At 36.6% G+C, this 27,638-nt stretch overlaps 1 protein-coding gene across 1 annotated transcript in view; it reads right to left on the bottom strand.

Annotated features, from left to right (window-relative positions):
* Slc15a2 (solute carrier family 15 member 2) overlaps nucleotides 1-27,638 on the bottom strand; it is a 31,844-nt gene that overhangs the window by 1,798 nt on the left and 2,408 nt on the right. The window contains exons 3-21 of the mRNA XM_010629988.2: nucleotides 27,219-27,360; nucleotides 21,343-21,435; nucleotides 20,158-20,257; nucleotides 18,231-18,321; nucleotides 17,872-17,949; nucleotides 13,876-13,958; nucleotides 13,336-13,428; nucleotides 13,072-13,161; nucleotides 12,935-12,979; nucleotides 11,907-11,939; nucleotides 11,131-11,219; nucleotides 9,933-10,014; nucleotides 9,232-9,366; nucleotides 8,688-8,852; nucleotides 8,503-8,549; nucleotides 7,615-7,725; nucleotides 6,857-6,953; nucleotides 1,970-2,116; nucleotides 975-1,079 (exon numbers count right to left, since the gene is read on the bottom strand). Coding sequence (XP_010628290.1) covers nucleotides 975-1,079; nucleotides 1,970-2,116; nucleotides 6,857-6,953; nucleotides 7,615-7,725; nucleotides 8,503-8,549; nucleotides 8,688-8,852; nucleotides 9,232-9,366; nucleotides 9,933-10,014; nucleotides 11,131-11,219; nucleotides 11,907-11,939; nucleotides 12,935-12,979; nucleotides 13,072-13,161; nucleotides 13,336-13,428; nucleotides 13,876-13,958; nucleotides 17,872-17,949; nucleotides 18,231-18,321; nucleotides 20,158-20,257; nucleotides 21,343-21,435; nucleotides 27,219-27,360 — 1,826 coding nt within the window. The remainder of the gene's footprint in view (nucleotides 1-974; nucleotides 1,080-1,969; nucleotides 2,117-6,856; nucleotides 6,954-7,614; nucleotides 7,726-8,502; nucleotides 8,550-8,687; nucleotides 8,853-9,231; nucleotides 9,367-9,932; nucleotides 10,015-11,130; nucleotides 11,220-11,906; nucleotides 11,940-12,934; nucleotides 12,980-13,071; nucleotides 13,162-13,335; nucleotides 13,429-13,875; nucleotides 13,959-17,871; nucleotides 17,950-18,230; nucleotides 18,322-20,157; nucleotides 20,258-21,342; nucleotides 21,436-27,218; nucleotides 27,361-27,638) is intronic.

Here is a 27,638-nt window from a genome sequence, read left to right as displayed (position 1 = left end):
AAACATAAAAGAATATGGTGAAAACTAAAACAAAAGGGATCTTTCTAGGGTAAGGCCTGGGGAACAGATTGAGTGAGGCAACATCAGTTTAAACGGACTTCTTGGAAGAACACTGGTGTGGTGGATTGACTAATGGTCAACTTGTAACACCCAGATGAACTGAATCAGTGTGGTCTGCGGGGGTGGAGGATCCACCTGGGGATTGTTGTCAGTAGACATAAAAAGAGAGCCAGATGGTAAGATTGTGGCCTGTTGATTTTGTAGGAGAAGCTTGCTGTGGAGGTTTTCCTGATGTGATTTAGGCATGTTCTCGGAGGAGGAGGAGCTCGGGCCCTCAGTGTTGCTGGGAATGGGTGCTGTTTTTGTCCAGGAATCTCTGATCCTCACTATGAGCATCACTTCCTGACTCCAGTGTGGTTCCCTGAGCTTGGTGGCACAAATCCTTCATCTCACTGGCATAGATTTTCTGGCTTCCCCTTCTGGCCTTCGGGCCTTCCAGATGTACATCCTCAGGATGGACAAGCATGAGATTTTGCTGTGGGCTCTAGGCCTCTGGTTGGACTCGTGGAGGACACTTCCTTGGACTCCAAGCCTTTAGCTGGGCTTGTGTGGGACACTTCTGAGATCCAGGTCCTCAGCTGGATTCTTTGGGTCTCTGGTGTGCATTCCTTTGCATTTGACTTCTGAGGTAATTATTATAAGTAATTCTATACATTATGTGTCCTGTATTTAATGTATTTCTTTGCCCAAACTGACTGCAACAACTGGGTTCACTGGCCTTTCCTCAGAGTCTTTAGAGTGGTCCTTATTGCCATCTAAATATATCTCTTTCCTCATAAAGTCTGTGTATCTAACCCATTCACATCATAGCACTGAGTGGGGGATAACGGCTAGGAGAGATGGGGAAAGGACAGAAGGAAGTTGGAGGAAAATCTCTGGGTAGACATACACTCCTGTTTCCCTCAGATTCATACCTGTACCAGGCCACTGAACTGTGCAACAACAAGCACGATAATATTCCCAAATGCAACTGTCAGCAACCAGGCTGCCTGTAGCACAGATTTCATGCTAGATGGAGCCTAGGGAGGACACAAGTTTGTAAGTAAACAAACTAACTACACCTCTCTCCTGCCCTGTGAGCCTATGCAGGCAATTTCTCCCACAGACTCTTACAGATTTATCCTCCTCCACTAAGTTCAGATATCACATTGATTTGGAGGATGGCAATAATGTTAAAGTAAGAATAAAATAGAGTTCTTTTGTTTTTGTTTTTTGTTTTTTTTTTTAGTACCGGGGATTGAACTTGGGTCCTTGAACTTGCAAGGCAGGCAGTAGAACCACTGAGCTAAATCCCCAGCCCTAAAATACAGCTTTTAATTAAATATTATAATTCATTATATCACATCATCTATTGTAATCCCAACATATAAATTATATTAGTATTACTAAAATATAAGAAAAGAAAAATATCACAAAGCAAAGAAAGACAGCAGTAGAAAGATAATTTACTTGTGCAAGGCTATGCAATAGGTCAGGCAGCCAAAATTTGAACTTGGATAATCTAACTCCACAGCCCTCAGACTTTTTTTTTCTCATTGAATTTATTGGTACTTTTTAGGTATACAATACAGCTACATTCATCATTGGGATCTTGTACCTTTACATGACAGGTCTTGGTTCTCATTTTTTCCCCATACCCCTGCCCTCCCTTCACCTCCTCCTTATACTTCATTTTTAAGTGTTCTTTCCCAGAACCCAAGCAGCACAGACTCCTATGCTGCACTTTCTATGCTGCACTATTTTGACTATGGAGTCAAGATTAGTATTCAGAGTCATATACAAGGAACCCAAGGCCAAAAAGATGGAGGTCTAGGTGGGCATCATATGAACATTTGAGACTGTGCCAGAATTAAAATCCACTGTCTTTCAAGTAATGTCTCCTCTTCCACTTCCACTTGCAAAATCTTACCTGAGAATAAGAAAACTCAAGTCCTGTGACAGAGAACATGACCTCTGCAGCTGTAACTAGGGCATATTGTGGTAGTTGCCATGCAATGGACATTTGATTGGCTAGAGTGTCCTCTGTCTTCCAGACCTGAAGACCTTTGTTGGTGATCTTATTGAAAGAAAGAAGAAATGAGATTTGCGTGCAGTCTCAAGCAAATACTAACGATAGCATTTTACAGATCGATATCCATCCCCACCTTTTATTTTCATCCTTCTGCTACCTTCAAAAGACTGAAGGTTCTACATAATTCCAGCACTGTGATTATTTCTTTTGATGATACAATACTTACCTGACTTCAGTTAGTTATATTAAAAGTCCTTGAGACAAAAGCCTTTCATGTCCAAGTGCCCTTGATTTTGACTTAAAAGGCCATTTGGGTTCAAAATCATAAAGTAAAGCCATTCTGCTATGCTTTAGCTGAGAACATAAGCAAAATTTAGGAATCTGTGCTTTCTCATCATAAAAGACCATATGACCAGAGCTTCTAAGTCAAGGAAATTAAGCTGAATGGGAAAAATAAGTTCACTATGGTGAAATGGATACCACAAGTTCTATCTCAAGGGCACTAGAGCCACTACAAAAGGCACAAAGACACCTCACTAGCCAGTTGACATGGTAGCATCTGTTATGGAAACTTCAGACTTCTTCAAGAAATTTTAGTAATCCAACTTCTTAGGTAAATATCTTGAATATAAATATTGGCAATTAATTATTTTATTATTGTTTTCAACACCATGCAAGCCAAACAAGACAGGACTATGAATGAAACTAAGCACTGAGAACTCCAACTTGTGATTTTTGCTCTAGCTGCCTATTAGAACTTGGTATTCAGAATTACCTATGGCTTCTATTTTGAGAAGATGAGAGATGCAAAATGTAAAATGAGATAGCATTAAGAATGCCACTGTCACAGGTGAAATCATCCCCCTCAAAACTCATGTGCTAAAGTTGTAACATCTAGTACCCCATTTGGAAATGGGGTTGTTGTGAAATTAGTTAAGTTAAAATGAGATTATTAGGATGGGCCTAATCCAGCATGATAGGTATCCTTATATTAAAAAGTGGAAAATTTTTATAGAAACAGGCATATAAGGAAAATGCCATATGGAGATAAAAGCAGACACTGAGATGATTAAACTGCACAAGAAATACTAAATTTCTGGCAAGCTACTAGAAGCCATGCAAAAGGCATGGAACAAACTTCCATAGCCCTTAGAACGAACCAAACCTACTAACATCTTATCTCAGACTTCAAGCTTTCATAGCTATAAGACAATAAATTTCTGTTTGCAAGCCACTCAGCCTGTGGTTTTTTGTTTTGTTTTGTTTTGGGTTTTTTTTTTTGGTACCGGGAATCAAACTCAGGATGTTGTGCTTGCGAGGCAAGCAGTAGCACCACTGAGCTAAATCCCTGGTTTCTTGTGGTATTTTTTTATAGCAGCCCTAGAAGGTTAATAAGCAGGGCTGGGAATGTAGCTCAGTGACTCAATGGCACAGTACCTGTCTGCCAAGCTAGAGGTCCTAAATTCAATTCCTGGTATCACCGCCCTCCCTCAAAAAAATAAGGTCAATATCTGAAACTCAATTAATGTTATATACTGTATCAAGAGGGTAAAATATTTTTTAAAAACCCCACATGTTCTAAGTAAATGTAGAAAAAGTATTTGGCAAAATTCAGCCTCATTTATGGTAAAAATAAACAAGAAGGAAGAAATCAACAAAACTTCAAAAGAAAAAAACTAGAACTAGAAGGGAACTTCCTCAATCTGATAAAAGTATCTACAAAAAACAGATAGCTACTCTTCTTAACATTAAAAGACCAAATGCTCACCTCACCTCAAAGGATGTCTGTTCTCACCACTTCTATTCAATATTGTACCAGAGCAATTAGGCAAGGAAAAGAAATACAAGGCATCCAGACCAAAAGGAAAATAAAGCTATTTCTATTTGCAGATGAATGGTCTTACATGTAGACAGTCTAAGCAATCCACTAAGAATGTGTTAGAATTAATAAATGAGTTCAGTAAGGTTCTATGATAATATACAAAAGTTAATACTCCAAACCAATTATATTTCTCTAACTTCCAAAGAATAATCTGAAAATAAAATTAAGAATATTTCATTAACAACAACTTCAAAAATAATAAAATACTCAGAAGTAAATTTAACAAAAATAAAACACACTGAAAACTACAAAACATTCCTGGAAAAAATAAATGTAAAGATAGAGACTTAATATTTTTAAGATGGTAAAACTCCCCCAAATCATCTTCAGATTCAGTATAATCCCTATTAAAATTCCAACTGGCTTCTGATTTTAAGGTGATTATAAAATTCATGTGGAAATTTGTGAACCCAGTATAACTAAAGCAGTCTTGAAAAAAAAAAAAAGCAAAGTTGTAAACTCACCTTTTCTAAATTCAGGTACTACAAAGCAACAGGAAATAAAATAGAGTGATACTGGCACAAGATGAAGGGGATAGATTGAGAGACCAGAAATAAGACCTCACATTTATAGTTCATTGATTTTTGACAAGAAAATGTAATGGGAGAAAGAACAGTCCTTTCAATACATATGGTGGGACAACTGGATACGCACACACAAAAGAATGAAGATGGCCCTTTAGCTCACATTACTTGTAAGATTTACTCAAAATGAATTAAAGATCTAAATACAAGGTCTAAAACTATAAAATTCTTAGAGGAAACTATAGGCATGAATCCTTGCAAACTTGAATTAGGCTATGTTTTCTGTACATATGATAGTAAAACCACAACCAACCTAAGAAGAAGTAGATAAACTGAACTTAACCAAAATTTAAAACTTTTGTGTTTCAATAGGCAACATCAGGACAGTTAATTGTCAACCCATCTATTGAATGGGAGAATTTATAAATTATATACCCAATAGCAGACATATCTAAAATATATAAAGAATACTTACAACCCAATAAGAAAAAGGCAAATAGCCCAATTAGAAATTGGGCAAAGGACCTGAACAGGTATTTTTCCAGAGTAGACATACTAATATCCAAAAAGTACATGAAAAGATGCTCAATATCATTAGCCATCAGAGAAATGCAAATAATAACCACAAAGAAATACCATTTCACATCCACTAAAATGGCTATAACCAGAAAGAAAACAAGTGTTGGTGAGGATGTAGAGAAATTATAACTCATATGTACATTTTTGGTCAGAATGTAAAATTGTGTAGTCACTTTAGAAAATTCTTATAGTTCCACAAAAGGTTAAACAGAGTTACTACGTGGCCCAGGAATTCCATTCCTAGATATGTACCTGAAAGAATAAAAACATGTATAGAAAGATTTATAACAGCATTATTTATAGAAGTCAAAAGTGGAAACAATACAAATATACATCAACTGATGAAAGAATAAATAAAATGTGGCATATCTATACAATGGAATGGTATTTGGCCTTAAAAGGAAATGAAGTATGGTGCATGTGACTTCATGACTGGCCCTTGAAAATCATGCTACACTAAAGAAGACCAACACAAAAGGTCACATGGCATATGATTCCATTTATATGAAATATCCAGAATAGGAAAACTTATAGACACAAAGTAGACAAGCAGTTGCCTGGGTCTAGTGGTGGGAAGAAATGGGGAGTGGGTGGAAGTTTTTAAGGTGATGAACAGTGTTTAAAAATTGCACGACTATGTAAATATATTAGTAGTTAATGACTTTATTGTTGAATATTATTTCTCTATGTATATTAAATATATATCAACATATATTTAATATATTGCATATTTTAAACCATTGTATGCTTTAAAAGGGTAAATTATATGGCATACGAACTGTACCTGAGTAAACCTACTCTAAAAATAAATAATTAAAAGGATCAAGCTAATTAAATTCACTAAACAGTAAAATAAATAAAATTTTACAGATTGAGTTCTCATCTCTAAAGATGTTCCCTCTTTCCTTTATCCACTCTTTATCTTTAATAGAGTCAAAAACAGTGAAATAGGGCTGCAGATCTAGCTCAGTGGTGCAGCTGCCTGCCTTGCAAGTGCAAGGTCCCCAGTTTGATACCCTGTACAAAATAAAAGTAGTGAAATAAGAAAATTGAATTCAAAGTCCCCATCAAAAGTAAAATTCATCCTCATAAATAAGCAATAGCCCAGCCCAAAACCAATAAAAGGACATTCCTTTCTTTGTTCCTCTCTCTCCGTACCTCTCCTTCTCTTCCTGTCTCTCTCCTTCTTTCTCCTCTCTCCCTAACCTGCCTTCCCTAATAAAATCTCCTGTTACCCTGATTCAGAGTTACCCTGCCCTGATGGCTTTTGGTGGACCACAGTTAACAGATCCCCAAATTTTGGGTCAAGATTGACATTTACCACCAATCTTGGTGTTTCAGGCTGTGATATGGTAGCTGATCAAATCTCCAAAGAGCTAGCAGACCTGCATCTGAGGCCAGCCAAGAAGACATAAATAATTTTACATAATAATCTTTGGTTTGTTAGAGTCATAATGAGTCTGGAACAAACTATGTGAACACATAGTGATGGCTCAGGACAAATTGTGTCTCTTTTTCCCCAATACTCTTTGCCTGCTGCTGCTGCCTATATCCTTTCATACTTTATAGAGTGAGCTTTCTAAAGTCACTGTAGGAACCTATTACCTTACAAGAGAAATGACTGGCAATCCAATCTTGCCACAGAGTCCTTGCCCTTTGTCTCTGCCAAGAGGATTTCACTGTGTGTGTGTGTGTGTGTGTGTGTGTGTGTGTGTGTGTGTGTAGAGAGGGAGAAAAAGAGAAAAAAAGACAGACCAGACAGGCAAAGGGGAGGGGAGGTGGTTGTGAGCTATTACTTACATTACTGATAACAAGCAGATAGGATGCACCAAAGTCTAGGAGACCCAGATTCAGAGAAAATTCCTTATCTTCCGTTTTACAAGGTACTGCAGGGTATCTGAGACAGAATTCGTTTAGATTAGAATAAACAGCACAACTTACAAAATACTCCCATCGCCAAGGGTAAAGAGTGTTCTCAATTGTACTGATAGATGGTGAGGGAAGCAAGACAGCCGCCCTTTTTCTTTGAAGAGAAATGCTTTTAGGAGGAAGTTATTTTTATGCTAAGTTATTGCCCTTTATTGCCTATCAGGTGTTTGTTATTGTTATTATTTGTTGTTTTTATCCTAAAACTGAATAAACATGGCACAAATCACATTCCTTGGTGGATTTCAGGCCCAGGTAAGTTCTTCTCATGCAAGTCTTATGACTTAGTGGAACAGCATAACACAGAAAATTCTAAGTAATAAAGTACCATCAGAGGTACCACAGAGTAGCAGCCAGAATGCATAATAAACTGCAAACTTCACGGGGATGGGCCATCTTAACCACACAGGATAGCTATCCAATTACTATTGTGATGTACCAGAATAGGAAAACTTATAGTCCCGAGAGCTCAATATTGCTGTGCAGAAAAAAGGCAAGACTAAAGTATATCAGAATTGAAAAGAACCAGGAATTTGTCTATACTCAAAATTTATAAACCTATATACAAAGATAGCATTTTAAAAACAGTTAAAGTAAACAAAGTAAAATGTCCAGAGGGGCAATGCTCTTACTCTCCTCTTGGGACTGTTCTGTAAGCAGACACACCGTAGTCTTTATGAACAGTGAGGGGGCCATCTGTACCCAAGGAGATGTTCACATCTTTGTGCAAAGTGTTAATAAACCTGAGGGTAGAGAAATTGGCTACATATCAGACACACACACATCCAAAAGAGACACCTGATAAAAGTAGAAGTTGAACTCATGCTAGACTAGTGTTCTACCCCAAACCCTCCTCCAAACCCTCCTCTCCTTTTTTTGCACAGAAGATTAAACCCAGGGCCTTCACACTGGGCTACATCCCCATCCCATATTAAATTTTTTATTTCAAGACAGGGTCTCACTAAGTCTCTAGATTGCCCAGGATGGGCTTGAGTTTACATCCCTTCTGCCTCAGCCTCTCAGAGTGCTGAGATTACAGGCATGTGACACCTACCTTTTCAAAAATTTTACTTTGATACAGGGTCTCGCTGTATTGCCCAGGCTGATCATAAACTTTCTGTTCTCCTGCCTCAGGCTCCCAAATGCCTGGAAATGTGTGCTACCATATCTAGCTGGTAGGAGATGTTGTTTTGTTCATCTCCCCTAGAATGTGAGGGGCACTGGCATCTGAAGGATTTTTCAGGACAGTGAGAGACAGATATGTTTGCTCTTTCCTGTTTGAAGATAACCTATGTGCCCCACCGCAAAAATTTCTTCTAAATTTTATTCATTAATACTGCTCTCAAGAAAATAACTGGTACTTTCTGTTTTCACCAGAGAGAAAATTACAAGACTTCTAGAGGAGATAATTCCTCTTTAGAACAAATAAATTGTAAGGCCTCTTCATCTGAAGCTCCAGAGATCAAATAGACCCAAGATTCAAGAGACAGAGTGGCCCAGAGTCTGCCTGACATCCAAACCTGACAGCTGTAATTCCATTGTTTGTTTTGTTTTCTGCATCCTTTACCTACAACAGAGGAAAGTAAAAATCAGTAACTGACAAAAAGGATCCCACAGTTAGAACATCTGATCATCAGACAGATCCTTGGTAAAGACACTAATGGGTCAGATGACAGCTTGGAACTTAGGCAACTCCTCAACTTACCATCATGCTGGAGATAATGTTCCCATCTGCATGAAGGATCACAGTGTACCGGTTATTCTCCACTACAGAGTGTTCAGTGTGGACAGACAAATTGTGATACTTCAGATGGAAGTGAAAATACTGGCTTTTTGAGTGCAGGTGCAGTTTGAGATAGTGTGTTGGTTTCTGTAGAATGAAGTGCCTGTTACACCCATTTTCTATCCCAGCAGGAACGTTACAATCTTTGGGCATCTCAGGATGAGTGCTTCTAGTAACTTTTTCCTTTAAACTAGTTATTTCATTTCTAAGAATCTATCATAGGAAATAATTAGAGGCATGCATAAAGATTTACGAGTAGACTGTTTATTATAGGATTATATATAATAAAAATTTTAGTATAAACAGGCTTAAATAGACTATGGGATGGAATATTATATGCCCTTTAAAGTCAGGTTATCAAAGATTATCTAAGGACATGGGAAAGTGCATATGAGACAATGACAAAAAAAAAAATCAATGTCAATAAACACATAGAGGGTCTAATTCATTCAGGTCCATACCTCACCTGAAAGGATTTGATGGACTCTGCCAGAAGAGAATTATTTCCATTCCCCAGCACTGTCACTTCCACCTCATCATCTGCCAAGTTTAAGACTTTAAGGAAAATTTCTTGGGATCCTGGCTGAGGCGGGGCCATTCCCTTAGGACAGATAACATCTATTAGAATCACCAACAAATTACCCTTCAGATACAATGAGCACTCATATTTTAGTCCTATCCCTCAGAGCCTATCCTATCTAGCTGAGAGGACACAATTTTCTCTCTCTAATGAGCATTTGATTTAGAAAACCTAAAGGCAATTTGGAAGGGAAACACCAAGTCAATGTAGCAAGCACTAATGTCAGGTCACGAACTCATGCTTATTTACTTATTCCCAAAAGTGGTCATTTGGCTGCCAAGAGGAATTTGTTCAAAAATTTGGAAAGGCATCATATAAGCCCATGTACCCTAGAAGTGGCCAAATGTCTTGAATATTAGTGTTCGGAAATTCCCTAAAAATAACCTCTGCATCACTCAGGTGGGAGGTGGGCCTCATTTTGCCTTGCTGTGCTACCCTGTATCTGCTCATTTATCATGAATACTTACTATGCACCTCCTATAAAACAGATACTGAGCTAGGTCCCAAGGAACCAAGATTGAACAAATCAGAAGAATGACCAAGACATAAGCTCTGCCCTTCTGGAGCTTAGGATTTACTGAACTCACATTTATTTTTATCTCCACAATAGCTGCAACTGCAAATGCCAGGCATGCTAGGATCATACCAACAGCCATTTTCCTAAGTGATCTGCAGAGGACAGGGAAAGACAATTATATCTATTCTTTAGGCTATAGAGTATAAAATCCAAATGCCTTAAACTGTCACAGAAGACCTTTCCTCATTTAATCCCAATTACTTTCCAAAGTACTTCCTAGATCTCCTTTTCATACATCTTTTCTCCCTTTTACTTGAGTCACATAGAACTAATATACCATATTTTCCTACTTTGCTTATATGGTGATTTTTCTATCCATTATAACGTAATACCAAAGTAACAGTAATACAACCATTGACTATGTACCAGTTGTTGTAAAGACTTGAACTCATTTTTCTCTTCAGAAGTCTTTGTTGACCCTGGCTGCAGAAAGGACTCTATTCCTTCTCTATACTTGCCCAGCATCTCAATCTCTCCTTCGTAGATCAATTAACATGTATTACCATGTAATAGTTATTCCAGCATATGCTCTAACTTCTTTACTTATCAGTCAAGTCCTGTTTGAGGGAAAGTTTTGTGCTTGAGTTACATTTGTATGGCACTCAGTTCTGAATGCCCTAATATCTGTTCAGTGAATGAGTAACTGAAAAAAGACCATTTGGATGTGATAAAGTGGTCATCACTTTGCCATCACAACTAAATTGCTACTAAATTTCAAATGAAGGTAGGTTTCAAATTCTCCTCTGCCAAACCTTACAAAGAATAATTCCTATTTAGAATAGGGGAGAAACAGTAACTGGGACCAATTCTATCTGTAGTCCTATCAGGTCTCCATTTGTTTCATGGAGACAAACAGAAACTCAAAGGAATGAATTGTTATTAAAGGCTCTGTACTTCTTTGAAGAGGGATCATTCATTTTTAAAAAATGAAGCAAGTTAGTTTAGGAGCCTAATCCTATATACTGTATTTTTGGCTTTTCAAAAGGTGTAAACCTACTCCTTCATCATCATATCCTTAAGTACAGAGTACTGGCTTTATCTTTCAGTAGTTAGATCTAATTCCACTTTTCAGTATAATAAACACTTAATACTACAGGAAAAAATAAAAGCTGCCAAATGATGAACCAAAACATTAAACAGAAACATACTGATGATGAAGCATTATAAAACTGGGCAAAGATTGAGACAGTTTGGAGTAATGTACTTACGAGAAGTTGATTCCACATTTGGCAATCAGCCGATAAATGGCAAGGTCAAACAATGGTATGAAGATAAGAACCAGAAAAGGATTTAGCACCTGTAACACCATGGTAAAGTAGATTGGCCACAGTGTTTCCTCATGAGTGAGCATGTGCTTTCATTTGCTCAAGTGTACTTTCCCACAACCATACACACTTTCACCTTTGTAAGTACAGAATGAGTCCACATTTCCCAGTCCCTTTACACCCAAGACTATATTTCCTGTAACTACGTGTTAGCTTCCAAATATCCCAAAGGACTAGTTTCTTTTTTAGCCTGTTTTTTCTACTAATCAAATTAGGAGCTTTCTTTCTCATTGTTGGTTTATCTTCTTCAGTTTCACAGCTCAAGAGGGACATGTCACAGCCAGAAGAAAGCAAGGAGAGAAGAACTAGGGGTTATTGAATGAGGAACTAAAGAATGGACTAGAAGTTATAAATAAACTTTGCTCACATAACAAAATCTTATACACTTTTCTGTGACAATATTTCCATTATATTACTTTGGCATAGAAAAATCCAGCGCTTATACTTTACCTACAGGCTCAAACTCACTCTCTCTAAAGTTACACAGGAGCTACCTATTTAAGAGAGGATAGAAGGGAAGGTATAAGATTTAAAGAGAAGGCTTTTATCTCTGTGCATGGCTTTCTTCAGCATACAAGGAGAAACACACCATATCAGGGTTGTTAATCTGACAGTTAGAAGCACAGATGAAGAAAGAAATACATAGATAAGTCTCCTACCTGCATCTGGTCTGGCTGAAGCACAAAAAAACCCTGAAACATTATAATAAATTACCATTAATTGGTAGCAGAAGATCAATCACCTTGGTGATTAGTAGGTAAGAAGCATATACAAAATGTATTAGGTATTTGGTTCAAGGACCTGATAGGTCTTGCCCATAGTGATATTTAGGGCTGAGAATAGATCTCTGGATGGCTTCTTACTATGTTGGCTAAGGGCAGATGGGCCTAAGGGAGAATATTCTTTTCTGAGTACATATTGAGTGTCCTTTATCCAAAATGCTCGGGATTTTGAAACATTTTCACACAGAATGAAATATCTTGGGGACGAGATCCAAGTCTATAGACAAAATTCATTTATGTTTTCAATACACCTCAGAAGCATAGCCAAAGAGATAATTTTATAAAATATTTGTAATATTTTTGTTCATTAAACAGTTTGGTGGTATGGAATTCTCCACTCAGCACCATTTTGATGCTCAAAAGTTTGAATTTTGGAATAATTGCAATTTTGCATCTTTGGATTAATGATGCTCAACCGGTACTGTATTTTCTTTAGCTAGAGAGAGAATAGAGTTGGTGTGTTTTTATTAATCTCTGCAACCACAGTTATAAGCAGCAATAATGAGAAGGACAAGATTATGGTTGGATGATGAATTTCACTGACATAAAATGCTTCTAAAGTTTCTTTCCAGGTAGTCAACAAGAAGACCAACTGTCATGATGTCTTGGAGGGAAAAAGTCACCACCCCAGGCTTATGTCATTTATTTGCTGTCCTCTTCATATACACCATTAAATGTTTCCCATCCTTTTTCCATTCCTGATTCTAAGGACAAGATTTTAGTGTTTTACTTTGAGACTAGTTTTCTTTTTAATCTTTGCATATGTAGTGCCTTTAGAATAAATGCCTTCAGGATAACACACCTCTCTAATGGTTTTGACTTAGTTTTCAGACAAAAATCACAAATAAAATATTTTTCCTTATATGGATGATGAAAATAATCGTCTGAAAATTTCTTTTACTTACCAAATTCCCGTTCATCTTAGTGGCTTGCAGTGTCCATCGTGAGCCCTAGGGCAAACAGATGCTATTATGAGAAATCTCTCTCCTGGGAAAGGAAAATAATTGGATAAATAAGTAGCTCTGAAAAGAACTATTCTTACCTGCTGATCCAAAAGAGCCCAGAACATGGGCAATGGAATATATAGGAACAGTATCCTGGTCAATGCCTTCACATCCATGATGAGCTGCTTCTGCGTGCGGGGAAGAAGAAAGAAGAGGTACAATTTCCAGAAGTTCCCAAAGTGGCTTTCTTGATTACAGCAGAAGTACACCAGAACAGTAAGAGAAGAGGTCAAACACACCGGAAGAAATTCCGTTTGAAAGACTCCGTAGAGCCATGAAATATTCCTGTAGTTTCAACTTACTGGGTATTTCTCGGCTGCCCAGTCCAACCAGTGCTGACGCTTTGGAACGTTCCGAGCGCGGTTCTGGTTCTTGAAGCGGTTGGAGATAGCAAACTAGGGCAGAGCGCAGTTATCCGCCAAGAAACAAAGAGAAGTCATCCTTTGTACATTCCACCCCATTATCCCTTCTCTCAGATGCACATACTTTTAGTAACTTACTCCAACTCTTTAATAGCATTAAGCATTGATTTTCAGAATCTTTGAGGTATATAATTTTGACTTTCCTTATTTCCAGTTGACGTTATATATAACTACACATCTTAACAGTTTTGACAATTTAAGAAAAAAGTGGGGAAAAAGGAAAAGAAAAAAATGTGTTCTTTTTTTCTTAATGGTTAAGTAGAGGCATGGAGGAAGGTGAGTTGATCTCAGCTTGTCAGCTGACATGAAAAGAGAACAAAGATCAGTAAGGAAAATATATGCACACGTTTGAAGACCCATATGGTCACACAGGATCTCTTCTTTTTATTGAAGAGACAGGTAAAACATTCATGGACTCACCCAGATACATTTGATAACTTGAGCCACTATGTTTCCTTCAGGAGGTGGTTTCTTGTACATTTTGCTTCCCATCACAAACACAACTGCAGTTGATACACAAACAAGGTTCTTAGCTACTAATCAGTACATTCAATATTTAAGGACAGGCTGCCGAGCTGTAGCAATGCCTGGCATAAAGAGAGAACTAACCTATGCTTCCTGTTTTTCGAAGTTATATAAATTATGGGAACCAACCGAAGATAAAATGGTCAATTGCTAAGAGGTATCTATCTGTTGAAACATTCATGTGATCAGAGAAATGGAAATCGTCCTAGGCTTCTCGTTCTATGCTGTTTACTTTTATATCTGACGTTACCAACTTTCTTGGTTCTCTTTCTTCATTGTATTTCTATCTGCCTCCTCTTTTCCATTACCACTGCTACTAACCTGTTTAGGATGTCACAATTCCTACCTTGGATTATTAAAATGACCATCAACTTGTTTTTCATTTTCTAGTCACTTTTCCCTTAATCTGATGCCAAAATATAACCTTTCTAGTATCTCTCCATCCCAAATATCTAGCAGAAAGGTCTTTTAAATTCCTTATTATATTACAACCCATTAAGAGTTATTTATAGGTAAATTATTAAGTATTTTATATATCTCAACTGATTTAGCCTAAATATATACTACTTCCATTTTATACATTAAAAATTGAAAGTTAAAGGAATTAAGTAGCTTATACAAGATTACACAGCTAAAATTGCCATGAGTAGCATTTTTAACTTGAGGTTTATCTGAATCAAAACTCCATGTTCTTAACCACTGTAAAGCATCTCATCCACTTGTTTTACATCACACATTGTACTAGATACTTCTGGGAATAAAGGTGAAAGGAGGAGACATGGCCCTATCCTCAGAGTAGTGCACTTTAACCTACTATTTCCCATCTTACGTTTCACTGTTCTTCTTTCTGTACTTTGGGCTCTAATCACTACCCATCATTTCCACAGAAAATCCTATTCTGTGCTATTTCTGTTCTTAAGCTAATTCTGTTTCCCATACTCACATCTTTACTTATTTTTCCTTTTATTTTCCAAGTGGCAATTAACTAGCATTTTATAATTATAAAATAGTATTATCTTTTTTTAAGTTTACTAAATTTAATTAAAATTAATGGTGGAAAGATTCCATCTTGATTTCCTTCCAGATGTAGTTTCTGCCTTACAAATTCCCACCTGCAAGATTCCCCTTGAATAGAGGCTCTGCTATTCTTTCTCGGTGGCCAATAGTATTTCCCAGTGTCATTATAAAACCAGAATTCATAATCATTTGTTTTTCTTCTTTAACTTCCTAATTTTACCATTTCTCTCAGTCAGACTCATTTTATCACTTTTTCTTTGTTCATTCTCTCAGTTTCTTCAAACAGCATTCAGTAAGAGCATTGCCCTGTGGACATTTTACTTTGTTTACTTTAATTGTTTTTAAAATGCTATTTATCGATAACATTTGTCCAAATGAATGCCTTCGTAAAACCCTCTTAATGTCCAAGATAGCATTAATGCCTCTTGGGCTTTCCCTTCTAAGTTTCATTTGTAAACCTCTTCTTTTTATGTGTCCTTTAAGTGTTAGTATTCCTTAGGGTTTTCTTTTTATTACTATTATTTCTTAGTTATCTATGTTCAAGTTTTAATGCCTACCCATTTACTCTGTATCTACAGCTCAAACAATCCCTCTGAGTCTTAAATTGTTTTTTTTCCAAATAACTATTTAGTGATTACAATAAAATAGTCTAATAACATCTAAAATGTAACATGTCCAAAATAAAATTTATCAATATTTCCCAAAACCATTCTCTCTCACTGTCTATCCATGATCCCACTATCTATCCAGTTGTTTACATTAGAACCATGCATTCAGCACAGACTTACCTTCTCCCTTATTTCATGTATCTAATCATTTAAGGTTGTTAGTTCTACCAAGGCCAGGACAAAGTGAGCTGGGTGAGGCACTCAACTCAAGCATAAAATTTAAGGGAATGATAAATGCAATAATTAGGATAAATATTACCCTTGCCTTATCCTAACCCAATCCTTTCTCCACATTATAGAGACATCATCGAAAAATGAAAATCCAACAATCATTCCTCTGTTCAAAACCTTTTGGAGATCCCCACCATCTTCACAATGAAGTTGTAGATTCTTAATGGCTTAAAAGACATTTCCTTGTATTGTTTTTGTTGTTGTTGTTTTGTTACCAGGGAACTTGGAACCTTGTGCTTGTGAGGCAGGCGGCTTCACCACTGAGCTAAATCCCCAGCCCTCTTTGTCGTGTTTTTACCAATATCTCTATCTTTCTTACTTATTCTCCAGCTAATCCTAATTCTTTGAAGGCCTTTGAATATGTCATACTATCTTGGATCTTCTTGTCTTAAACTTTGTCCTCTTTCTGCATTACTTACAATCCTTTCTTTGATGAATTCCTTCTTATTTATGTCTGAAGTCTTATCTTAGAAATGATTTCTTTAGGCAAATCTTTTACCACCCTGAATGTTTTAGGTTGATGTTACTGTTGATATTTTGTGGTTTGAGGGGGACAAGGTCTCACTATGTAGTTCAGCTGGCCTTAAATTTACTGTGTAGCCCAAACTTGCTTCAAACTCACAGTCATTCTCCTACCTCAGCCTCTCAAGTGCTTGGATCAGAGGCATGTGCCACCATATGTGGCAACATTTCCTCAAAGTCTTAATCAGACCTTTATAAACTCCCATACTTTTCTCTATATTTCCCATATTGACCATGCTGTATTTTAAATTCCTCTTTACTTGTTTGCCTTCCTTTTTTTACTGGACTATGTTCCTCAAGAGCATGGACTCTGTAGCTATTTATTTGACCAATTTGGTCTCAATACCTAACAAAGACCCTGTCCCATAATAGACATAATGACAGCACTTAACATTTCATAATTTATGAAATATTTCACTTTCAGCATTTCTTTTGGGCTTCATTAATTCATACATAAATTCTACTATTGTGCAATGATATAGAGAAGGAGGTGTATACTACTCAGTGGAAAAACTAAGAAAATACTTGGGAAAACATTTGGTATAGAAAGGAGGAGTGTATCACTGTTCTGGAACACATTTCCTTGGCAATGGGGACTCTGAGTATTACTATCAGCCAATTCCCACTCCCCCATAGAAAGTAATCAGATTGAATACTGGGTCTCTGGGCTCCTTTTCCTCTGTGGAGTGCTATGTGTTTAGAATGGACATCTTCCAGGGGAGTGTCACTCCAAGGCTCAGAGCGAGAGCAGGTTTCCAGGCCAATGATTACAAACAATTATGTCCAAATTTCCCCTTAGGCTGCTTAAACTATGCAACCCCACACATTCCCCTTTTCTTACAGGATTAGGTTCTCAGAACTGATAAAGAGAATGGCACTTGATCTAAGTTTATACCTACTTATCCCACTTCTCTTGCTCTCTTTGCTTGAGGGAAAACTCTTCAAGGGGATTGTAGAGCAGAGTGGAAATAGCTAAAGCTAGAATTGTTTTTTAAAAGGCCCAGAGAATTGAAAATATCTTCTAATTACCAAATGAATAAGCAGCAGATGATGTAAACTAATTTAGGGGAAGACTAATTACCTTCCCTCTTATTTTGTAAAGAGCAATGCAATGTCAAACTTTACTACAGTATATTAGAATCACCAGAGATATTTTAAAAATTATAGTGCCTAAACCCCTGACTGGTCCTACATATATATATGGCCCAGAGATTAGTCTTTCTTTAAACTCCCCAAGAAGCTTTCTAAGGTGTGTAATTTTGGGCACTTTTTTTTTTTAAAGGTATCTGACTTCATAATTTATCTCCAAATCCAAGGGGGAAATCCCCTGAAATAACACCTATCAGGATGAGTGTGAAGATTGTATAAAACAGTTTATGTAAAACAATTACATGATGCTTTCTTGGCATCAATTATCTGTCATTGTTAGTTTCCTTTGCCCCACTATACTTACCAAGTGCTATTACCATAAGCAATCCTGGAACTCCAAAAGCCAATGCATAGCAGTCTTCCCCAAAACATTGCACATCTCCTGAAGAAAATGAGGAGGGGTTAACTCTGAATCTTGAATCTTTGAGAAAAGGCTATTCAAGATCAGATTCAAGATCAGATTCTTGATGTAGACATAGCCATCCTCTGTCCTTCTTTTGCACTTAATCCATAATCCTTTTGGGTCAGACAAATCAAGACAAAAAGTTCTCACAGATTCCAAAACTCCTATAAAAGGAGAAGATGGACTGTGGAGAACCTGGAACAGATTCTTAGCTAGCTAGAATAAAGCCTTGGACAGGACCCACAGGAAATGATCCTAACCTCTCAGCATGGGTGTGATGAATGTAGAAATCAAGCTTCCTGCATTGATGGAAAGGTAGAAGACTGAGAAGTATCTGGTTCGTTCCTCTGCCTGAAACAAACAAGATAAATCATCAGTGCAATGTGCTTCCTAGCTCCATTCCCACTCATTCAAATTCAGAGAGACGCACATACAAAGACAGATATATATTTTTTTCTCCATGGTAGATATTTAATGGCTGGCTGACCCGAGACAAACATTTAGCCACCTTTTAATCTCCAGTACAAAAAAACTTTAACATTCTTTTAACCCTTCATATGGGCAAAAATGATAATCTTTGATGTCACTATTATGTCCTGTACATATCTATACCAATAATTATTTGTACTGTTTCTTTCAGTAAGTCATGAGTCTTTTCAGGGCAAAAATTATACCTTACTCATTTCTGTAATCCCTAAGTACTTAGCCTAGCATCTGACACATATTAGAAATTCAATGGATGTTTACTGACTACATTAATTAAATGGGTGACTTGGTTAAACAATAGATTTTTGAAGTATGATAGGAATAGGGCAATATAGGCTAGTGTTGTGAACTGTTGATCAAGCATGACAGTTCAAGTAGTACTTAACAGAGATCTGCTAGAGAATATGAAAGGACATCCATGGACTTAGAAGTAGCCAGCAGAATCTTGGATGTGGGTTTGTCCTATTAATTGAAATATATTTGTAGGCTGGCTACTCATTTATATAACTGTCAAGAGAATTTGCAGTTGAGTAAGTCATTATGTCTTGCTGTGCTTCATTTTGGTGTCTCAGATCTTTTCCTCACACAGTAGCACAATCAGTCCTTCCCCGTGTTCAGTTCACAATTAGTTTTTCTTCTGCTTCTTGTTCCATTCCACTAATCTAATTTGGATAGTCTCTGAGCATAGAATCCCACTTACCAAATGCTAGTTATTGCTCCAAAGTCAGCAAGTAATGATGATCTGTGGATCTTTGGACAGATAAAAAGTATAAGATACTCCAAATAGTCTGAGCGATGAGAAACTCTTGAAAAAGGAATGCAGAGAGAAAACAGAAATAGAAAGAGATAGCAGGCTCTGCATCAGAGAGAGGGCGGGGAGAGAAGAGAAGTGGAGAAATAATGAATTTAACAAATAGCTATAGAAAGAGTAGATATATAAAGAAGACCAAAAAAAAAAAAAAAAAAAAAAAAAAAAAAAAAACAGAGCAAGAGAGAGGAAGCCATAAATGTTGGCTAATTTAAGAATAGACTAGTCTCCCACTATTGTCACTCTTTCCTCACGTGGGCATTTTACCATGGTCATATCTCTTTGTTTCCCTCCACTGACGATAGACAGCATTTAAGCAAGAAAGGAAGAACAAGCCAGGCCAATCCATCGATAGAAACTCCTGCTTCATTCCAGTTACAATTCTGTTTCATTTCAAAGCTACACATACTTAAATCATTTCTACACTACTTATCACTTCCCATTCCCAAAATGCTTACTGTTTCTTCTTAAATATCTCAAGGGAGAGAAACATATTTCCAACTTGTATTGTTTGAAGTTTTTCCTTTTATCAAGCATATAGTTGACCTCGTATAGTTTTTAATCATTAGTGTCATGTTCAAGCTTTGACATCCTTCCAATATATATAAACAGTAGAATATTCTCTTTATTCTTATCTTACCCAATTAAACAACCCTATTTACTTCAACCTTTCCTCATATGGCATGTCTTTTAGTCTAGCTACCATTCTGATTACTTTCCTTTGGAGGTGTTTCAGTATTTTTATTAATTATCAGTATCTTCTTTGACCACAACTTGTCAGATAGAATCTAATCAGTGAATTACTTAAGTCTTGGTAAATGGCTAACTGCCAGGTAACGCCTTTTGATACTAGCAATACATTCTTGAAAATACAAAAGTAAGAGGAATCTCACATGCTTTTCTTCAAACTGGTCTCCACCAAAAGCTGCCACGCAGGGTTTGATACCTCCTGTTCCCAAAGCTATTAGACTCAAGCCAATCAAGGACAGGATTCTGAAATTGAGAGGTGAGGATGCTAAGTATGTAGTTACACAGTTGTAGGGATGGACCACAGCTGCAGAAGGGGAAGAATGTATACAAAAGAGTAAAACTCTTTGGTCACATTTCTATCTGGTAGGCACTTTCCACTTGCCTTCACCCCCAAAAATACTCATGAGCACTTTACATCTTTGTGATGTTCGAGCCTCTGCTAGAAAATATGCATTGCATGAGAAGATTTTGTGCCTGGTACTTCTGTTTATCTTGTACACACATCAAATGGAGGTAGATACTACAGGGGCTCCAAAGCTAACACATTGGTTTTCAACCTTATTTTAGGTAAAGGGAAAGTTCATTAGAAAGATCTTATGGACTCTAATCCTATATTACTTTACTAACCATAAAATAAAATGTTAACATCCACCATAATAAATAGAAGTAGTATAAATGATTTTTAAGGGACACCTATAAGGAAGTACCTAATATTTATTAAGTTTCAAATAAATCCCTAATTTATAGAAGAAATACATGTATAGGCACATTATAACATGAATACATCTGACCTCCCTCTTCAATAACTATTATCCTCTCTACTGGCTGAACCAAAACACAGAATCTATTAAATGCCTCTGGCACTATAAACACTGAAGATATTTTAAGTAAAAAGGGACACAGCCATGGAAATATAGGTAACTATGCATAAATGGAAATATCCAAGCATTTAATATGACTCGAATAACATAAGGAAACACAAATATTTTTCTATTCCTGGTGAAATGCAGATTCATGTAGGAACAGGAAAGGGAATGTGGAGGGTGTGAATGTTTTATTTTCAAGCATATGAAGAGTTTTTATGAAGATGATACCAACTAGGCATTATGCAAATGCTTAATTAATAAAACAATTGAGCTCAGATAAGGTAAGAGAATTCAACTGCTCACAAATTTTTTTTTCCCTAACCAATTTGGTAATAAAGCTGTAACTGGAAAATAAAGGAGTATCTTTGGTCATGAAATAAATAGAAAATCTTTGTAATGAATACCACATATATTTGTCTAGAAGAAGAAAATTGGCTCAGTTGATTGCATGATTTTACTCACGTGTGTGCCAGTTTTCCCCCCAGTATTGGAATTGCACCCAAGGACTTTAACACATGGCCAAGCACATACACCAGGGAGAGGTAGATGATTGTCCTGTGGAGAAAGTTAAAATCAGTCATCTGTCTGCATGTTACTCAGGAATGTGAGTTGTATAAACTCGGACTCATACATTCTCAGTAAACACAAGGGAAGAAGAAAGGAGTGGAAGAAGGAATGATTAACTGAGAAATGCAAATAGCAATGATAATAAATGAAGTAAACAGGCTAGGAAAAGGAAATAAGGTTCTTCATGGGTAGTGTTTACTTGGAGGTAACATTCCTTTCCAGTTTCCTTCTCCTCTCAAGTTACCCCTCCTCCCTCCTGCTCTCTCTCTCTCTCTCTCTCTCTCTCTCTCTCTATCTATCTATATATATATATATATATATATATATACAAACATACAGAGATAGAATAAGAACTGGGTGCATTTTAAGCAAGAATGGTGATCTTTTAAATCAGTAAAACCAGCAGAACAAGATACCTTGACCTGAAGTGTTTTTCTTAAAAAATATGTCTTTTGCTCTAGAAAGCAAGAGGGATGAAGTACAAACACCAAGTAAACAGGGATGGGTAACACAAATAACTTTCTCTTTAAAAAGCACTAAGACAGAGACAGAGAGAGAGAGCCAAAGGGCTATTGGGTTCAGCCTGGGAAATTTGGACACTTGGATTAATTGTAATCACCACTACAGTTTCCTTATGGACAAGTTACCAAAGGTGAGAAAGGACTGTCATAATAAAAAATTATGCAGTCAGTGGGAGCTCTTCCTGTTCTGTTGTTTTTCCAAGGTACCTGAATGGAAAGTAGGAAATATAAAAGAGTAAGGAATTTCAGTAAGACCATGTATTGAGATATGTACTGCTTATACCAGTATTGCAACGAGCCCTGGGAATTATATAGTTTACATCTGTGATTTTACAGTGTTTTTTTTTTTTTTTTGCTAATTTGAAATATAAAGAATGGAATAAACTTGGCAAAAAGAGGCTAAAGATGCCAGAAATCTTAGGATGTAGATTCCTTATTTTAAATGTCTAATCTTCCTAGATTGGCTTTCCATGGAACTGACTTCAAAGGGTACACACACAATGTTGGGTGGGAGTGGGGATTTGGGTGACTAATCTAGAGCTAATTAGGGAAGGAGGGATGCTTTACCAAAAGGCCTTGTGTCATCTTCTAGAGAAAACTTCTCTTTGTTGAAATAATAAGAACACACAGAAAGAAAAGGAATAAAAAGAAGCTGAAAAGGGGTAGCTATTGTGAATCCAAAAGAGGTGATCTATGCTGGATCATCAGTGAGAATAAAACGAAGTCTTAGCTGGAATGATAGAGTCTGGATAGGAAAATAAAATCTGTACTTAATTGTTGGACTGAATAACTGACAGAAATATAAGTGATTTATGACAAAAATAGGCAACCATCTAGATGAAAGATTCACAGGAAATAGTCCAGGCATGTAACAGGAAGCTAATAATTTTTAAAAAGGAAGCCAGCTGGAAACTATAGCAGGAGGAGAAAGATGTGAAGAAAGACTTGAACATTTTCTATTTGAAATAGAATAATCAGTGTATGGCCATACCACCTGAGTGTGCCTGATCTCATCTGCAATAGAATAGTCAGGTTTAGTATAAGCTTATTATAACACTATCCACAGGCCTCAGAACTATTTTATGTAGAATTGGCCAATCCTGAATTGAACAAATCATGAAACTGAACTCCAGAGAGGTTAGTACTTGGGGTTATATTTAGCATTCGTTCAGTCACAAACATTGTGGAAAAAGAAAAGAGGAAGAGGCTGTAAATTTTATTTTACTTGAAGAATGTTAAAAATCAGACCCATTTTTAATGAGAGCTTGGGAACTGAGGAGTACATGCAGGGACTAAGAAGGAGCATGCACAGTGATGACAGAAGAAGTACCCCTGCATGAAAAGGATTGACTCTGACCACACAGAAGAAAAAATGTGGGGAAGTTGTCCAAAATCATTAAAGATACACTTAAGAAACTGATTTCAAGTGATTGCCAATGTCAAGAGCCCAGACTTATAGGCATGACTTACAGGATATAAAAGTTAGGAACTATGACCAGGAAAGTTTTTCTTCTTTAAAAGCAATGTGACATTAAATAGTACTCTAAGGTGTAGTTACTTCCTCAGTAAATGTTTATGGAAATCACAACTGATACTAGCCTTTTCCACTAGTTAGTCTTTCCTACATATAGCCCTGAAGGAAGCCTTACTTGTCTCCTGACATAGGGACTTCCTTATATACTGAATTAGGGACTCCTCATGTCCTTTTCCTCTTAAAACAGCTTTGATTCTGAGATAGTGGACACAGGAAGGGTTTTTTTAAGCAACTGTTGACCAAACTCAGAAAATTGTGTTCTTTGAAGGTATGAAGACTCTTTCAAGGGTTAAAGAAAGTTTTTCAGTCTTAAAATAACATCTGAATAAAAGCACCCCCCTCCCCAAATTCACATGGGGAACTTGTGGGGACAATGAGATAGGAAGAACTTACAATCTAGAATTCGTAAATCTTTCCGGTTTTCCCGTATCTAGTTAAGGAAAGAAGGCTGCAGGTTCAACTTACAGAAGGTGAAGAAGAAGCCTACTCCAACTTAAAAACTCAGGAGCAGGAGGGTAAAGCTAAGTGCTTATTTCCTTGGATTGCCATTATTATTCTATTTATATAAGTGAAAGAGAACAAGCTAACCATGTTGTCTCTAAATCACTTCCTTTTTGAAAGAGATACCAAATCACCTTGAAAAGAGTTTTTGAAAAAAAGGAAATAAAGTATTTGTAAATAGGGAGGGGAGGAGGGGGTGAAGGGAGGGCAGGGATAAGGGGAAAAAAATGAGAACCAAGACCTGTCATGTAAACGTACAAGATCCCAATGATGAATGTAACTTTACTGTATACCTAAAATGTAACAATAAATTCAATGAGAAAAAAAAAACCCAATACCCCCAACAATATGTCATCATTCTAGCTGTCCATACCTATCCTCAGGCTTTTGCCTATATTTGAGGATCAAATAGTTTTTGTGGACCTGCTATATATCAGGCAATATTCTAGGTGCCGTGTATAAAAATATATAACAAATTATTTTGTCCTGATTTTTAAAAAAGATTCAGAGAAGACTAGATTACTCCTGGATACTAGTGAAAAAGAGAGGGCTGGGAACATTCCAGAGGTGGTATTTGAGCTGAACCTTCAAAGTTTGGACATGAAAGGATGGGGAGGAAAGGGAGTCCATGAAGTAGAAATAGTGCACCAAACATGGAAGAGAGATGCCTTTGGCTATTGTTAGGCAAGTGTTAGTATTCAATTTTTTTTCTAGCAGCTATTCTTGAAAGGGAACAAGTATGACAGTAAACACAGAAAGGTAAGTTGGAGTGAGCCTAGTAGGCAATGTGTTAATCACCAGGAATTTTGAGCTGAGTAGTAATATGACAACATATATCATTTAGAAAGACTAATTTGACAGTAGTGTATCAATTTAATGGTAGGAAAATATATAGGAAGCATTAAAAACATTTTAGGTGTCCTTTTGCATTTCCCATTTTTCAGGCAGACCAAAATCAGGTGGTGACAACTATTGGCAGTTGGATCTGGTGTTGAAGAAAGATAAAGTAAGAGATATTGGAGAGATATAATTGGTAGAACTTGATTATTGATTGGATGTGGGATATACAGAGACCAGGAGAAAGAAAAACTACTAAAATGAATGTTTAGTGCAGCTGGAATGCATACTGGAGTTAGAATGCAAGGCTCAAACAGAGTTTGAATAACTGTCGCCATGTATCTAACAAAGACAGCACCAGATTTGCCAAGAAATGGTCTGAAGAAACAGTAGAGGGTAAAAGTTACACCTTGGGAGAAATGAGTACACTAAGAAAAGAATCAAGCAACAAGCAAAAGAGGATCAGATAAAGAACAGTCCAAAAATTTAAAAGAAAGAGAACAAGAAAACACAATGTTAGAGAAGGTCAAGAAACTTTAAGAAGATAGGAGTGATAAACACACTGACTTGATAAAATAAGTTCAAATTAATAAGAATTTAGAAAAGGTCACTGGAAATCATTAACAAAGAGATCATTATCAGTGGTCTTAGAATAATTTCAATAGGAAAAAATGATGATTTATACTATTTCTTCTTGTCCACAGTCTGCTCTGTGTTAAGGCTTTTGAAAATGTGTATATGTAGTATGTGTAATTCATCTCTTTATCCATACAGTTCTGTGGCAAATAGAAAGTACAATAAACATTTATTGAATTATATTTGATCAGATTATACTGAATTTAATTGAATTCTATTGCTTTCTGTTGCTCTACTATAAGAAGTGATAATAAAGAATGAGAAAGCAACACATACAGGTGTGTTTTTTCAAATTCTGGAGTAATAGTAATAAGAAAAAAGAAAGGTCAAGAAGCATTTTGTTTGTTTAAAACTATTAGAGATTTGTACCTGCATCAAGATACAGGAACAGACTTTGGGTCTGAGAGAGAATTTGAACACGAGAAAAGGAAATATTGAGCATACAGAGACCCTAGGCAGAATGATCTAAGTGATCATCAGACTTATGTAAAAATTAATACTTAAGACTTCTGGATTTGTGTACTTTATATAAGTTATGCTTCGATAAAAATAAATTTAAAAAATACAAATACTTCAAGAAAAACTGAATTGAGGGCACAAGTAGTTCTGAAATAGGCAGGAAGCTATTGTTTACCAATTCTTGAAATTGTACTTCTTTACTCTTAAAGAAGTTATTTTAGGTAGATAATCAAGGAGATCTGCATTTTAGCTTTTTTTAAACATCCACTTATATCTAGCAGTCTGAACTCTTCCACTCTGAGAAAATATCCCACAGGACTGAGCCCTCCTTAACTGTCTTTCTTTCTTTCTTTCTCTTTTTTTTTTTTTTTTTTTTTTTTTTTTCATTGTACCAGGGGTATAATTTGGGAACTTGTGCTTACCAGGCAGGTGACAGAACCACTGATCTAAATCCCTGGCCCTATCTTCCTTCTAATCTAAGTAAATTTCTGCAGTGGCTTGCTTATGTAAAATGCAGTAAAAATTTATTATACATAGTTTCTATCGAATGTTAAAGAAAACACAAAAGAAAAAAGAAGATAAATAGGAAGTAGGGAGAAGTTCTAATATTCTCCAAATTGTACTTTTAAACAAAAATGGTGACATATTTTTTTCCTTTCTAGACTACTCACTACTAAATTCTTAAATCTTAAAAATGTGCACAGCCCCAGACCATAGTGTGCCTTTCTCCAGTGCCTGCACTCTATTTTCTTTGAGTGTGTACTTTTTAAATTCTGCCTCATAAATCTTTAAATGCCTCTCACTGATGTGTCTTGTAATTCTTTTCTATAGCATACTTCAGCAAGCCTTCAATGTACCCCATGCATGGGGGTGAGTTGTGGTCCCCATTCCTTCACTGGGGGACATCCTTGGACCCCATCTAGTGACAATAAGAAGACACAAAAGGAGTTAGAATGATTCAGCCCAGAGGAGAGATGGAGAAAGTAGCTATTTTAGAGTGTCTAATTTACTGGTGGATAGCAATCTCAACCCTCACTGAGATCAAAACAACATTTGGCCTTACTGAATGGAAGAATAAAAGTACACTTAAAAAAAAAAAGCTCTCTTGACTAAAAAGTATGTGAAATTAGAATTAGACTTTCTGTCCTATCAGTGTTAGAGACTCTTATCTGTTGCATATGACCTAAGCAAGATCTTGCTTGGAGGCAAGAGATTAGAAATGATAACCTTCTGTACAATGAATCTTTGAAACTTCTGGAGATATAATCTCTTATCTTCCTTACTTGAATTTTCCCAACCACGAATCAGCAATAGCTGCTCCCAGGATAGGAGTGAAATAACAGAGGCTGCTGAATGCATGGTATACAGATGTGGAGGTGTCTTCACTCCAATGTAGGAAATACAGGAAATACAGGGTCAGCACAGCTGAAATTAAAAAAAAAAAAGATGAAACAAAACAGGTGCATTAAATGATACATGGAGAAATAGATTTGATCTCTAGTCTTTGCAGGTGGTTTTGACCTTCCATACTCATATCAGTGAAGTTACCTGAGGAATACTGTGAGGCAGTTGAAGCAGTGTTCATAAGAAGTATAAGAGTAAATGGGGCTATGCTGAATATACAATACAATATTCCCCCTTCCATCTATGTATACCACAGCCTCCTCTAGGCCAATAATGAAGATAGCATAATGTGTCCAATA

The sequence above is a fragment of the Fukomys damarensis genome, unplaced genomic scaffold (genome assembly GCF_012274545.1).
Source record: "Fukomys damarensis isolate Sample0158 unplaced genomic scaffold, DMR_v1.0_HiC HiC_scaffold_24, whole genome shotgun sequence".
In the NCBI taxonomy this organism is placed as follows: Eukaryota; Metazoa; Chordata; class Mammalia; order Rodentia; family Bathyergidae; genus Fukomys; species Fukomys damarensis.
This window is presented reverse-complemented; position numbering and strand designations above follow the sequence as displayed.